Genomic DNA, 16,136 nt, shown 5'->3' on the forward strand with positions numbered 1-16,136 from the left:
ACCACTGTAACACACATAATTCGTTCAAAAACCGTGCTCGTGGTTTACTGAACTGTTCAGGCAGGGCTGTACATACAGTATACACGAGCGGCAAGGCATACATCACCATGTCATCACATGACAAGACCTGACAAAAACTCTATTAGGTCCTGAATAGCTCTAGCCCGGAGGGACCCGAGATGAGCCGATAGGATCAGCCATAACGGATCTGGCAGGTCTAGACCCACCGCATTATCATGGGCCTTGGGGACGGCGTGGAGTTGTAGATGTGTACGACTCTTGAGGAAGGATTCCCTGATGCTGCCAGCCTTATAAATGATCGCGCGCGAGAGCGCAGATAACAGAGTTGTGATATTATTGCATTGTGCGCTTGTGTTCACATTAGCTGAATATCAATGCAGGTATTTCACAGAAATGTAGAGATACAGTGCCTCTGGAAATAGGAGAGGCTACCTATGCAGAAAACAAAATTTAGGTACCAGTGTGTGAGCGTTTCGTTGTTGTTTTCATAGGAGAATGAATTTCGTATTCTTGATTAGTTGATATCATTAAGGTTGGTTCCTTCCCATGTAGGATCATTACACATGCTGGCTTCCTTCGCGCGTAATCGACATTCTATCTGTGCGTCGTCTAGCGCTACAACAGATTTGACTTGATTTGGTTTTGATTTTGAAGATACCTTCGGTTATAATGATCACAGAATTGTACATGGCCTCCTTCATTAACAACCGAAAAGTGTTTCCAGCATCATTTAATAACTTTGAAGTTAGTCTTGTGTTGTATGACGAATACGTAGAAATGCTGCCATCTGTCTTTTATTGAATGAGTTTTCTGCTGTCGGCTGTCAGTATGACAATAATAGAGCGAATAAAAGGTTCCCAGCTCTAGTCCTCGTCCGAACCTATAGAGCATCGTTCAGTGAAGAGATGAGTTCTTTACACGGGCTCCCAGTTATTTTGCTGCTAATGGTTTCACTGTCGGTTCCGGAAATTCGTTCCGCCGAATATGTTGAAGCTAGAAAGGATAGAGCAGGTATGTATATGTTTCGTTTTATTTCGGCTCGTGCCCCCTTTTGAGGAGACATGCAATGCAAATTTCAGCGTAGTCTGTAACGGTTCTGTGAGCTGCGGTTTGTGAATTGTTACATAAAAGTCTCAGTTATTACATATACAACTGGCCAATGTATTCCAGAAAGTCGCAATTTCTGCCGGCTTGGAGGACCGGAAAACGTGTCAATATGTCAATTACTATCATAACACTCATTCCCGAAATTTAAGCTGTTCAAGGGTGCGCATTTTGCTCATCGAAATGATCATTGTTTCGCAAAACAAGATTAGTGTAACTTTGGTATAGGCGCATGAGCAACATTGTCGAAACAGTCAGCCGCTTTTGCGGACTTCTTTAGCGCCAGAAAATGCATTGCTAATGTGCATCGGTTATGCCTTTGGTTTGATTACTAATTCATTCAGAAGCTTTCTAGAGAACACAGATCAGGTATTAGACGTAGTGTAGCTTGTCTGTACGAAATAATGTGCGAGAGCGCCAGCGCTGTGTGAAAGAAACAGCTAGTTGCGCGTTCCAATGCCAGCGCTCTTTTTTTCCTTTCCCTCCAGTCCAAGTACCTAATATATGTTAATCAAAAATCTGTGGAAAATCTATTGCTTAACATTACAATAATTGGAACCAAAAGAGGTCGGAAGTACGTTACTTCTAAGTAAGCAGCCTGGTATGCAGCGTGTAAGAATACATTCATTTCGTGAAAAGTTAGAAGACGGTTGGAATGTGTAGGCTTTCTGCTCTCGTTCCTACCATTCTATTTTATCGTTGTCTTGTGCATGAAAATATCAAGGAGAAAGAGAGAGATAAAAAGCATAAAAGAAAAACAGGGAGGTTAACCAGGACTGAGCCTTGTAAGCTACCCTGTTCTGGGAAAGGGGGCATAAAAGCAATAGAGAAGGAGCAGAAAGTCACTGTTGCTGCCGACGTGACACTTCAGCGATAGGCACTCCCATGGTCCCAATTTCTTGTCGACAGTGAAATCGTGTTCGTCTAGGTGATTTGCAGCAGTATGGAGGTGAAGCCGCTCGTTGGCGTATGTCACCTGCTTAATAGTTTCATTCACAGCACAGTCGTTGCAATCGGCGCTGTCAGCCATATCGATCTTAAGTGAATAGATGTTGGTAAATGATACACCAGGAGACACCCGGTACAGCACTGTATAATCCTCTGAACGCGGTATTCACCAGTGGTATCAACCACCTAAACACGGCGCCGTGTCTTTTTCAATCGCATAGCGCAGCACTTCTCTTATCTCCAACGCAAGTTTATCATAGAATTCGCGACGAAACGCCGACCAATGATATTGTACAGCTTCCTTTGAGTCGCAGAATACTGCCCATTGATTATCCTGTTGTTCGCCGACATATTCGACGGTCCCTCGTAGGGTGTCACAAGCTCCGAAGCCATGTATGTGGTCACGTGAAAAAATCCTTAAGTCCCGTGACTAATATTTAAGGTTGATGTGACGTGATGGAATAGCGGTTGTGCCGGTGCGCTGGTCTGGGTGGTAGAGTCATTGATGTAAACATCAAATCTGTCAACACAGAAAATGTGCAGACAGTTCAAAGCTGCTTGCTTCAAGAAGAAGGTAGAAATTTAGTTCTTATTGCTAGAATGGAAAGGCCCACTTCAGGTTTATGCAAGTACCACCAGGCTGAAGGCGAACGTGCCGAGGGTGTTAAACCTGATGGTAGGAAAGCACGGTGAGCGCTGAGGACGTTGTAAAACGACGCCTGTGTCATTGCTCTGGAAGGTACGGCAGCTGGCTCGACACCATCCGTGAAATGCGTCGAGTACGCATCCTCAACGCGTCAGTTGTGACGTAAGTCGTGAGCGAATGACCTCGAGCTAGTATAACTTTTCCGGCTGTTGAGGTGGTTCGCAGTAGGCCTGAGGCAAACGACTAGTGCCTCATCTCGTGGGTACAGCGCAACATCAGAAGGAAAAGAAAACGACACACAGGAAAGAGCGCTGACTTTCAACTAGACTTTATTGAAGGTGCTTCGGCCGCTTTTATTTCACATTTTTCACAATTTCACATTTGAATTGCCAAAAGACAAGTGTATACAATAATTAGACGTTCTCATTTCATTCTCTGACAATAGGCATACCTGCTGGTGCTATCAACCTAGGAGCGCTAAGAATGTCCTCCCTTTTGACAGCGGCCATTCAAAGGTAATCAAAAGAGGCATTGCCACCACGTGTATTCAGGCCGCCCTTCATAAGTCGTGTGAGCACAAGGCTGAGGCTAGTCTCACTACGCAGATTGATAAACTAAAAGCTGCTGGCTACCCCAACAGCGTCGTCGTACCCGTTTGCGAAAGCCTCCTACAGAAAGTAAAGCGCCAAAACACGGGACCAAAGGGAAAACAAAAGGATCAAAGACCATTGCATGTCATACCGTATGTACATAAGGTGTCTCACAGCTTAAAGAAAATAGCAACCAGATATGATATCAATTTGTTGTTTTCCTCCCCGTGCAAGCTTTCAAAAGTGTGTGTCCTGAATTGCAAGAATGATCGACCATGTAATATACGTCATGAGCACAGCTTCACAGAATGCCAATCAAATGTTGTCTATGAGATACCGTTAACCTGTGGAAAATTATATATAGGTCAAACAGGGCAATGTTTTAATGATCGAGCTAGGCAGCATGCGTACAACGTCAAGAATGGGCATGGTAGCCATATGGCCATACATTGCAAGGAATGCAAGTGCAGTCCTGTATTCCATAAGACAAGGTTTCTGAAAAAAGCAGAAACGAAGCATGAAAGAGAAATTATAGAAGCGTTTTTTATCAGGAAGGCCTCGGATCAGTGCATTAGTACACCTTCTCTTCACTTATCCGATATAGAATATTCTTTTCTTAGCGTAATCATACATACTATCACACGTGTTATAGAGCACCTGCACCATGTATAAAAGCGGCCGAAGCACCTTCAATAAAGTCTAGTTGAAAGTCAGCGCACTTTCCTGTGTGTCGTTTTCTTTTCCTTCTGATGTTGCGCTGTACCCACGATATTCAGCATGAACCAACTCGCCCAAATCAAGCTCTTGTTACTAGTGCCTCGCTTACACGCTCTGAAGTGCTCGGAGATTTGACTTGCAAGTTTTAGAAAACACGGGAGAGCCATAGAGCAGTGATTCAATAAAACGTGCCTGGTTCACCAGTAGCATAATACCCACTGATGGTCCCCATCTTTTTCTGGTGATAAATGAAAATACGTGAGCGTCAGATGCGAGTTCGTTTTTAAGTGAGAAACGTGAAGACTTCAGGACACATCTTGGAACACAATGACACCTAAAAATAATGATTTCTCTTGCAGGAGGCAGGAGGCTTTTCTCGTAAAGACACCAGCGCTCGTATTTCTGTCGATATTTCAGAATTTCACGAACCTGCAGGTGTGTCACTGCTGATACCCAGAAACAGATGTCATGATCGTAGAAAGAGACACTGGCTCATTCCAGAAAACTAGCGGCTAGGTGGACAGCAGGTGGGCAGAAGTGTGCTGTTTTCAAATTGTGCTTATTTCTTTTCTTCTAGGTTGTGACAGACGATATGATTTCTGTCGCTATCGCACTGGTACGTTCTTCTTTAAATCCATTTGCTGCAATATTCTATGTTCATGCATTAGAACATATGTTGAACGATTATTCCACAGAGACATATGCCATAGATGATTATAACAAAGAAATCAGTTTCGCCGCAATGGCCAGGTACTGACTACATTAGCAACATGTTAGAATGCCATACGAAGAAAGGCTAGCAGCTCACTCATGGCCGCTCTGGCGAGCCAAGTGACATTCGTGTGGTCTATGGCTTCAATCACCCCTATAGATACGCGCAGGCGCGCAGGCGACCACGCTCTTTAGATGAAGATACAGAGCCAGAGGCGCGTATTCCCACGTGCGGGGCGACGCTCCCTAAAACGCGTCATTGGACTTTCACATATATGTATATGTACAGTGAAGTAGATGCGTGCCTACTGCGCTGTGGTTGTTTACCAGGTCCCAGAATCGTGTTCTTGTGGTGTTAAAAATACAATAGGTGCAGGCGAGTGGAAACACTTACAAATTGCTGACAGCCACCTGGCACACTACAGACTAGCCAATTTTTTGTTGTGTAAATAATTAATTTGTTAATTAGGATTATTTAACTAAACTGCTACATATTGACTTTATGTAAGATATGCGACTTGCAAAGTTCGAGACCGCCTTCACATAAACCCCCACTGCACTATTTGCAATAAAGAAAGTCTCACGTACACCATTTTTTTTTGAAGCTGCAAGAAAAGCCCACTAAATACAGAGAAAAAGCCCACGTGACTAGCGCGTTCGCGCGCAGCGAAGGTACTCCTGTCAGCCGTGGTTTCAGCGAACGAAATTAGCCGCGGCCGCGACTCGCCGGCTCCATTGCAGCGGTAGGACAATATGCTGGCGGTGATTTCTTGGCCCGCTTTAGCCAGTTGGCGCGCGTGACAGTACCAGTTGTTGGGAGGAGCAAGACAGTCCCAGCGAAAGCTGGAAGAGCGGCCTTTCTAAAGCCCATTCTAAAGTTCCTTGTGGCAACTAATGCAAGTACACATGCAAGGTATCCACTGCACAATAAATCATAATTTCTGCGAAGTAGGACAGCACCCACTACATGGTCACCTACGTGCATCATGCCTCAGGCCTGGCCGACCACCCGACCTTGACCGCTGGATTAGTGGACCTCACCACCGGTCGTTACTGGACTTCATACACGAAGCAAATTTGTATATGTATTTCTGAATCAATAATTATTATGCCTCAGGGCAGACTTTCGAAAAAAAAAAAGTAACCACTATACATCTATAAGGATTATGTGCAGTTTGTTGATGCTGCATGTGGCTGATGATAAAGAATTATGGCTGAGCACTTTGCAGTGGTTGGGAAGCCTTAAACGACACACTCGTTGCGCAATTAGCATTTCGTAAGGCCTGGTTGTTATATTGCTCTTCCGCCACGCTGTATTACTTAGGTTTACACGATTCCCTGCCCGCCGTGACGCCTCTATAAGGTATTTTTGCAAATATGTTCCCAGTACTAGCGTAGGTGTATCGTAGAAAAGTCGACGGCCAGGTAGAGGGCCCGGGTTCAAATCATACTAGATCCTGCATATTTTTTCTCACATTATTTTACAGCGAAAGCTGTTGTGAGATCATTTCAACGCCCATTTTTGGCGCCGTAGTTATCCGCCGCCGGTGTCCGTAAACACTATCGCACGAAATAAAAAAAACGAAATCAGAAAAAAATTGCAGGATGGAACGAGGTTCGAATCTGGGCCCTCTGCGTAGGAGCCCAGTGTTCTACCTCAGGGCCATGCCGGTGCTTGAAACTGCGTCGCAAAAAGACCCTATACAGGCTTCATGTCGGGAAGGCACCACATTAAGATATGTAATGTAGTGTGGTAGAAGACTAAAATAACAACCAGGCGTCACACAATGGGAACTCTGAAAGCCAGGCGCCACACAACGTGAGTTGCGCAACGAGTTGGTTTTTGAGTGCTTCCAACCCATTACAAAGGCATCTACGATAATTCTTCATCGTCATCAGCCACAGTATCAACAAAATGCACATAATGCCTTACAAGTGTTTAGCGAGTACCACGGTTCGCCGCAGAATGACGAAAAATTGCATAATGGCTGCTTCCCTACTTCACAAAAATTATGATGATTTAGAGCGTAGTGAGTTCCTGGCAAGTGCACTTCTATTGGTTGCCAAGGAAGCCCATAAGGCTCCCGTGATCAATTTCCTCAGGCTCTCAATAAAGTTAATTCCTTGTCTCTCTCGTTCTCCGTTTCTCCGGTTATCGTATGTTATAAAGCGTGGTGGGCCAGTTAAATACCGACCGGGCGTCACACAAAATGAATTACGTAAGTAGTGGGTCGTTTAAAGCTTCCAACTCATTACAAAGGGCTCAGCCATAATTCTTCATTGCCATCAACTACCGCAATAACAAAGTGCACTTAATGCCTCACAGATGGTACCTCGCTTCTCCGCAGAATAACGAATAATGTCGTGGTGGGTGCTTCCCAACTTCCCAAAAATTTTGATTTGTGGCGTAGTGGGCACGTTGCTAATGTACTTGTATTAGTAGCCAGAAGAGAATTTATAATGGGCTCTAGAAATGCCGCTCTTCCAGCTTTCGCTGTGACTGTGCTGCGCTTTCCGCGCAGGCCTGGCGTTTTTTTTATGTCTATGTCTATCGGTTCCGCCAGCGCTAACGGGTACGACGCTCAACGCAGGAGCGGGAGACACCAGGCCACCCCTTTCTAAAAAAAAGAAGGGGGTGGCATTTTGAATATTTAATCTTCGAGTTAAATGAGAATCCGGCTCTATCTCTTCGCGGGATGGTTCACTTCCATCTGTCGCGTAGTTCCTCGTCGGCTGGTAAGTAGAATAAGATCCTCCCGGCGGTGCCTTTACATCCGGAGCGGCCACATCGCACGCAGCGAGTATTATCGCATTGCTGAGATTGCGCATTCAAAACATGAATGACGCCACGCGGTGCTTCGCCTTCAGCTGAAACAAATATAGGTAAACACAGCAGTACTCATCGTCCATAGAATCAAGAATGTTTAGTGTCGCCTTCTAGCTACTCAATGCCGTGGCGCGACAGCTGCGAGCGTTATATGAAGCTCTCACAAAGCATCATGTGGGAGTTGCATGACCAGTAGGAATGTATTGGAAATTCTGTTTTTTATACTAGAATTTAGATAATGTTTTTGAACTATACAAAAATGAAGGGGAATAGCCTCGTTGTGAATCGAATTGGTTAAACAGGAAACGTTGTTGGAGTCGACGTTTCTGTAATGGGATAACTCTTGTCTAAACTCATTGTCGAACCGCTAGCGTCTGCGACCTTTTTTAAGTAATCGCTAAAAATACAGGCAGCATCTTTAGGTGGTTGTAGTTCTTGCGAAAACTATGTTACTATTCTCTACGCGGTTATCATTGGTCATGCAGTATTTCACTATAACCTATGAAGCCCTAACAACTCCTTTCATTGGTGTGTCCTCATATGTATAAAAAGGGGACCATGAGGCGATGCGAAGACGGAGCACTTGCACGATCGCGTTCCGTTGGCGTTCGTTGGGCATGCTACCGACCTCGCGTCGTGGAACGCGAAGAGGGACGCTACGCGCGTCGTATCTTCCATCTAGCCTGGCCGTTCATTCTCACAGGTCGAGCGGAGAACGCGGTCGACAGGCGGGCGAGAGGGGGGCAGCGTAGGACAGGAGAGAGAAGGGGAGGGGGCGCGCATGCGCTCGAGCTCATCGCGGCGTTCGAGCTCATCGCGCATGCGCTCGAGGTCATCGCGGCAGGAGAGAATTTCGGCATGTCTAGCCCGCGTTTCAGACGAAGAGTGGAAAGGGGGAGGGGAGTGGGAAAATGGAGAGGGGAAAGGGGAAGGAGAGAGGGTGAGTGGAGAGGAGGTGTGTGGAGAGGGTATGCGCATGCTCAGTAAGGGTGGTCACGCCGCACGCCACCACCACCACCACCGGATTGAGCTCAGTCAGTCAGTCAGTCAGTCAGTCAGTCAGTCAGTCAGTCAGTTCAGTTCAGTCAATTAAATAGAGGCGGCTAAGAGTGTAGCTGTCGTCGATGTCACTACCGCTACCATGTGTATATCTCCTAACCAGAGTAGTATGCCTTTGTTCCCAGGCCACCGGTACCTGGGTCCCGGGAATCCACAGCGCAACGGAGCTCCGGTGGACGAGGACGACGGCATAGCCAAGTCACACGACGAAGCCTACGAGCGGGCCACGAGCCACGAGGACGTCTTTGCTGCTGATCAGGCATCTGCGGCTCTCTTCTTGAACGACTTTAGACGCACGGGTAACTGGCACTCCGCATTAGGTGCAGTTGGTCTGGGCACGAAGAATATTGTGGAACAATACGTCTTGGGCCGTAGTCTCTATGGAATGCCAGGAGATAGACGGAAACGTGCACATAACGGGGAATCAGATACAGCAGACGCAAAGCGATACCAGCCTGACTCAACTACCGGCGACACCCAAGGGATGTCGCAGCAGATGCACTCAGACGCCCCCACCCGTCCAGGCGGAGCAGGAGTTGGAGGTGACGGTGAAAATTCGACAGAGCTCGTTCAGCAGATTTTGCGCGTACCTCGCGACCACGGAGTGGTCACAGTCTTCCGTGACAGCAAAATACTCACCACATGGGCCTACGCAATGCTGAAGACCAATTTAGTTTATGACACCGAGAAAACGTTTCCAGGAGTTCTGACTAGCCTGTCACGCTTGCCAGTGGACCGGCCGTATCTTTACATTCCTCACGGCACCTACCTTAACCTACCAGCTCACACAAGAGCTGTTAGCTGCTCTGTCAAGGTAACCCCTCATGGTTTACGCACGCCATGGAAGACGGGCTCTTCGGTTGTCCAACCCGTCAAATCTGACATGCTAGTTTATGGCCTTAGCTCCGTCGGACTGAACCACTACTTGGATACCGGCATGTGTCGTGTGAAGAAAGGCGAGACAAACAACCCGATGAAGCCACAGTCTTATTTACCATTTCAGGAGAAGGACCACTCGGATCTGGCTAAGAGCTACTGGGGTCTAAAGATCACACCCGGAAACGAGGATGACGATGGCGATGACGAAAAGAGCATACCTGCGTGCATGGGTGTACCACGTCACAACTTTGCTTACGACTTTATTCACATTCACAAGGCAAGTCCCCGCTTGACCAAGTTCGTAAACCAGTTTCCGTTCAAAGGTCACGTGGGCACACCTATAGTCAACTATGAGTACCAGTTTGGAAGTGACGCATGGCTAAAGATGGGTCCAACTTATAACGCGGGAAACGAGTTGCTAACTCGTACACACCTTGGCCTGCCTGCTGACGTTGTATCCTACACCACTAGCAACATGTCAAACTACGAATCGTACGAGCAAAAGCCAGATACCAACATCACCATGCGGCTTCGACCCGACGATATGCACACGCGCCACGTGAAGTATTTGGACCCTATGGAAAATACTTACTTCACCCGAGGTTTAAAAACGATGGCGCACTCAACTATTCAACCAAGTTTGAGTTTTGGGGTATTGGCAGTAAGCAAGTCTAACAAGGACGACCCAGGCAGTACTGAAACCTTTCAAGACATTGCCGCCTTTTTTCAAATTGACACAGAACTGGTGGTTCACTCTGACGTAGACACCATAGTTGCCGACAGTGTTACTTTACCCTCGAACGTGGGGCCTTACTTGCGTCACTCCAACGAAAACATCAAAGCAAGTTACAACAGCCTCACACGTCACGGACGTCCAGTCAACCTCGCTCGCACGGAGTCCGAAGTTACCGAACACAAGGCAGAGCTGCAGAAGATTGCGCAAGCTCAAATTAATGCATCAAAAGTAGTTGCTTCAAGAACCCTACGCTCGGTGCCATTTTTCCCACAATAGATCGTTCTGTTTAATAAAAGCAAAATAAAAAAGCACAACTTTTGTTTCGTTTCTTATTTACTTCACAATGCTGCGCCGTTGTCGTTGTCGTCGAAGCCTAAGAAGGGATATATTTAAATATATATATATATATATATATATATACTTTTTCTGAGTGGAGCTACAACGACAACGACATACAAAAAAAAAATTAAGCCATGTCGTTGTCGTTGTCGTCGAAGCCTAAGAAGAGATATATTTAAATATATATATATATATATATATATATATATATATACTTTTTCTGAGTGGAACTACAACGACAACGACATACAAGGAGAATACGTGTTTAAAAAGCGCCTTTGTTGTAGAAGAAAAAAAAACTCATTTATATTCCACTGAGCGCCATGCAGGAGACGGAGAATAACTAACTAGTTGTCGCGCAATCGTAACTAGTTCTAGACGGGTTTTTACACTAATTATAAAGGGCTTCCAAGGCCGCCGAGAGGGGTATATAAAGAGGTGTGCAGCAGCTCAGAACTCACAGTCTTCAACAGGCTGTCCACTCAGGAGGACCTCAAGCGGACACTCAAGACGCCTTCGGTAAGACTTTTTTTTTTCGGTTAGCTATGCTATATTCTGAATTCTTGCATTTTTCTGCTTTTTAATAGAGGCCATGGCAGAATCACGCAAGCGTCAGCTTGACGATCAAGAAACAGAAGATGAGGTACCCCTATATTACCATTTGGAATTATTTTTTGGTGACGCCATCTATATTCCCAGGGACAAACTACAAAGTTTATTGGTTCGAGCGACGAGAACAGTACCTATGACATTAATAAAACCCTGGCGGCATTTGCGGAACCTGATCGAGGCGTGGGAGAAGTATCAGATCCAAACGTGTCCGAACCAGGAACAGGGGTTGGAGGAGATGGAAAAAGTTTACAACCCCCTCCACTCTTGGCACTGCAGCTACAGTCAGTTCCAAAACGAAGAAAGCTTGTGCATGATGTGTTTCCCGCTCGAGACGACGGAGAAGCTGAGACAATTTGTCACGACATTATCAGAGGATTCGAGCAAGGGCCCACCCAGTACGGAATCGCTGCCGTCGCACTCCACACACGAGGAACTACACTCCCACACGTCCACGTCTTACACGACTGCAGCTGGAGCAATGGCACATGCCGATGTGTTATCTTCGCTGGCTTCGTCAGACGACCAAATCGCTCGTCAATTTAGTCTACAAGCGCCAGTGCATGGGACCTCTACCATCTCGTCAAGTATTTCAATAGTGAGCCCCGAGTATTGGAATACATTAAAACGGGAGGAAATGATTGGGGTCGCGACGTTAGAAATGAAGTTTTGGGACAACTCGAAGGTTCTGGACACGAGCCCGGGCGAGTTTTGGAAATACTGTACCCGAAACTTCCGCATTCAGTTGCATGTGACGACGCCCATGGAGGTCAGACGAGCGGTGGAGACACTGACGAGGTACGCGCAAGAACGGGTGCAAAGTGCCGAAAACGTTCAAAAGGAGCGTCGGAAGAATCCATCTACGACTGGCTACGCGAAAACCCCGTATCGCCGTTGACAAACATTGTGCGCACCCCCAAGTGGCTGGCAGACCCGGTGTTTCGGTTCATTCGCCTGGACGACAAGCGCCTCCAACAAGCTATCCAGGTGTTTAATGACGAAATGTGCTCGTACACCACCTTGGACTTTATTGAAATGTACCAGCACACCCAGCCTCTCTTTGATGCCCCACACGGTGACCTCGCTACCTTTTACATGGATGTGCCCGCGTCATTTGATGCCATGATGGAACTATTAAACTTTCAGTTTAATGGCATCCACGATGAAGTGTCGGCCTTTGTAAACAACCTATATAGCCTGGTCGAGAAGGCGGTCCCCAAGAAAAACTGTATGGAGATTGTGTCCCCTCCGAGTGCAGGAAAAAACTTTTTTTTGACCCCGTTCTTTCCTTTTACATTAACCGCGGTACGATCCGCAACTTTAACCGCTACACTAGCTTTCCGCTTCAGGACACCGTGGGCCGTCGCATCCTGGTGTGGAACGAGCCAAACTGTGAGTCGTCTGCTTTTGATACTGTTAAAAAAATTTTTGGCGGTGACGTAGATTCGGTGGCGGTCAAGTACTCGGCTGATCAGACCATTTCCAGGACGCCCGTCATTGTGCTCTCGAACAACGAGGTGTTTCCAGATGACGAGGCCTTCAACCACCGCATGTGGCGCTACAAGTGGCGAGCGTGTCCTCCACTAAAGAAATACGACAAGAAGATCCACCCGATGGACTGGTCCTCCTGTTTGATGCTTTTGTACTCGAAGAAACATACGTCGGCACGCGCCAGCTTGATCAATAAACAGCTTTCAACCTAACATCCTGAGTACTTGGTCAATGCTTTGCATTTTCCGACTACACCGACACCGACAAGCGCAAAAAAAGAAGCTTTCGGCTCAATCAGTCTGTTTTTTTATGTCAGTTCAGTTAGTCAGTCAGTTCAGTCAGTCAGTCAGTCCAGTCAGTCAGTTCAGTCAGTCAGTCAGTCAGTCAGTTCAGTCAGTCAGTCAGTCAGTCAGTTCAGTCAGTCAGTCAGTCAGTCAGTTCAGTCAGTCAGTCAGTCAGTCAGTCAGTTCAGTCAGTCAGTCAGTCAGTCAGTCAGTCAGTCAGTCAGTCAGTCAGTCAGTCAGTCAGTCAGTCAGTCAGTCAGTTCAGTCAGTCAGTCAGTCAGTCCAGTCAGTCAGTCAGTCAGTCAGTCAGTTCAGTCAGTCAGTCAGTCAGTTCAGTCAGTCAGTCAGTCAGTCAGTCAGTTCAGTCAGTCAGTCAGTCAGTCAGTCAGTCAGTCAATCAGTCAGTCAGTCAGTCAGTCCAGTCAGTCAGTTCAGTCAGTCAGTCAGTCAGTCAGTCAGTCAGTCAGTCAGTCCAGTCAGTTAGCTACTTCCCATCTAATAAAGTGAATATTGTGGTATCGTTTACTTATATTGTACTCTTTCTGTGCAGCCTGCTACTGCCCTCACGCTTTAGGATTAGGAACAATGTATCAAAACAGGTACCACTACGATCCCGTCACCAACCGGTATGAGCTACGCGGTGAGCAGTGGAACTGCAACGGATTTGACAGACATCGCCAGTGCGCACAGAGGTGCATAATTAACAGATGAACTTGACTACGACTGTTGTTGCATGTTACCATAAAATACGTCCTAAAAAGACGTACAGTGTGTGCTGCAGTCTTTCTCTCGTAGTGTGTAGTAAGGGGAATCAACAGAAAATTTACGGGTTTAAAACGGAATGGCGAAAAATGACTGCTTCTCTTTCATTGGTATTATTCGAACAAGAAACTAAAACAAGCCATCATAGAAGTACTTGAAGCCTTAAAGGACGTGCGTGAATGCAGTAGCGTAAGCTTGCAGTTAGACCAGCCTGACAGCCTTGATGGAGATTTACCCACTTTAACGCCAAGAGTCACGCCTACGCTATCGTGGCAATTAGCGTTAATTACCGTCACTAATACCTCGCGATGGTGGATAGATCTAACACTGTGACGTAGGGGATCGTAACCGACGCAGCCCCAGTCGTTAGCAAGCCGCGCAAGCGAAGTCGAGAAGGTTGTCAGTAAATCATTCAGCACATTTTGAAAGCTGCCGAATCCTGATGACAGGTAATCATAGTCAGGAAAGGCATGTTTACCTAATACGGACACCCGCTCACACCCTCCCCCTCGTCAGGAGAAAGCGTATAATAAAGACGGCGCAAGTTTTGCGTGGTGTAACCACCTCTCCAAAAGCTGAGCAAAAAAGCAGTCTGCCGACTGGCGGCGATTACAAACGAGAACTTGTCTGAATCCGGTGATCTCACACCACATTTACTCGGACATATGAAAGACAGATAAACACAAGAACTGTGGTTCTAGAGCCACTCTGGAACCCCTACTACGAGAATGTCGGGGGATAACGAGCAATACTGGTGATGCAGCCGCTAGCGATTGCCTTGGCGCACACTGGGAGGCTGTGTTGTACAGTTCTGCCTTTGAAGATCTACTTTGGGCTGCCGCCAGGACTCAAGGACTCCTGGCAGTACTCTAGGGGGAACATTTTGCTCGTCCACAAACTCATAGCACCTTCCAATAAATTTGCTTGTATGTATGTACGTGTGTAACTTCCTCTCCGCTTCTGAAGACGCGGTAAGCTGCAGGAGTCGCGTAGAGCACCCTTTTCCACGGAATATTTGCACTCTCCTGGAAACACGGAGTTATCTGCCAATCAAACACATTGGAGAATTGATATTACCATACTGCGTTGTGGCCGAAGATAGGTACAGTGAACGGCTCAGACTTTAAAATATGACGTCATGTGACGGTGATGCTAGAAAACTAGCGTACTCTCTTTCTGACGTCCTTTCTGGGACGCATGTGTAAGGGAAAAAATTCAGATGCAACCCAGTACATACACTTGTGTTAGTTGCACCATGTGGCACGGATACCAGAAAAACTAGTGATATACGTTCTTCACGCGCCATTTCTTCACGTGCGCGCAAAACAAAAAGATTCTTGGTAGGGCCCGGAATGAAACACTTTTGAGGTGAGCGAAAATAATATATTTACGTATATTCACAGAGCGAGTTAGGTTATACGACGCATGAGTAATGATCCGCAGCACTGATTTTTTATAATACCTAATACATTCCTTGTAGAAAATCAAAGCATGCGGCAGCCCCACAGAACCAATTAAAGTTCATTGTCTGTCGTCTTCAACTCCTGTCTATGGAATCACACCAACTAACCCGCTAACGTATTGTGTTGAAGTTTCTCTCTTGTAGCGCCACCGACATCGACGGGATTGCACAGTGAAGAAAGAAGAGGTCGGACGTGACCTCGTGCGGCGCGGCAGCAAGGCTGGCGCGAGGGGCGCAGAAAAATAAAGAAAAAGTTAGTTGGGTTTAGGCTTCGGCGCTAGACGGACGTGTCGAGTCGTTTTCTTATGTGTGCTCCACAAATTGGTGACCCGGACGTTTGGATCAAGTAGCAACTTGTGCCTGATCATAACGTGGAACACGAAACAAAAAGACGTGGAGCCATATCAACCACCGGCAACGAACGCCGGCAAGCCTCGACGAACTCGGCCAACGCCGAGACCTCTTCAACCGCTGCGGTTATTTCGAACACCATCCGACTGCCAGAGTTCTGGGAACGGAATCCCTCGGCGTGGCTCATCCAAGCAGAGGCCCGTTTTGAACTCTCGCGGATTACGTCCCAGACTCGCAAGTACCTCCTCGTGGTCGACGCGCTTCCAGCGGCCGTCATCGACGAGATTTCCGACCTTCTCCATTCGTTCTCGCACGACCTACCAGAGTCGCCTTACGACGTAATTAAGGCTGCTATACTGGACCGCACGGCAATGTCTGAACGCACACGGTTGCAACAGCTACTCTCAATCGAACAACTCGGCAATCAACGGCCAAGCCAGCTACTGCGTCGATTCCTTAATCTGCTCGGCCCACGCGTTTCCACTACGGACAGCACCTTCGTCCGTGAGCTATTTCTTCAGCGCTTGCCCACCCATGTCCAGATGGTGCTGGCAACTGCTTCAACCCAGAATTTGTCAGAGCTCTCTACATTGGCTGACA

The 16,136-nt window shown here is 46.9% G+C and overlaps 1 protein-coding gene across 1 annotated transcript; it reads left to right on the top strand.

The window, feature by feature from the left end:
• Window positions 1–8,732: 8,732 nt before the first annotated feature.
• LOC125756435 (uncharacterized) lies at window positions 8,733–10,514 on the top strand. Its single transcript, XM_049411231.1, has one exon. It carries the CDS (start codon window positions 8,733–8,735, stop codon window positions 10,512–10,514), a length of 1,782 nt encoding a protein of 593 aa, XP_049267188.1.
• The last annotated feature ends 5,622 nt before the right edge of the window (window positions 10,515–16,136 follow it).

Source organism: Rhipicephalus sanguineus, chromosome 11 (assembly GCF_013339695.2).
Source record: "Rhipicephalus sanguineus isolate Rsan-2018 chromosome 11, BIME_Rsan_1.4, whole genome shotgun sequence".
In the NCBI taxonomy this organism is placed as follows: Eukaryota; Metazoa; Arthropoda; class Arachnida; order Ixodida; family Ixodidae; genus Rhipicephalus; species Rhipicephalus sanguineus.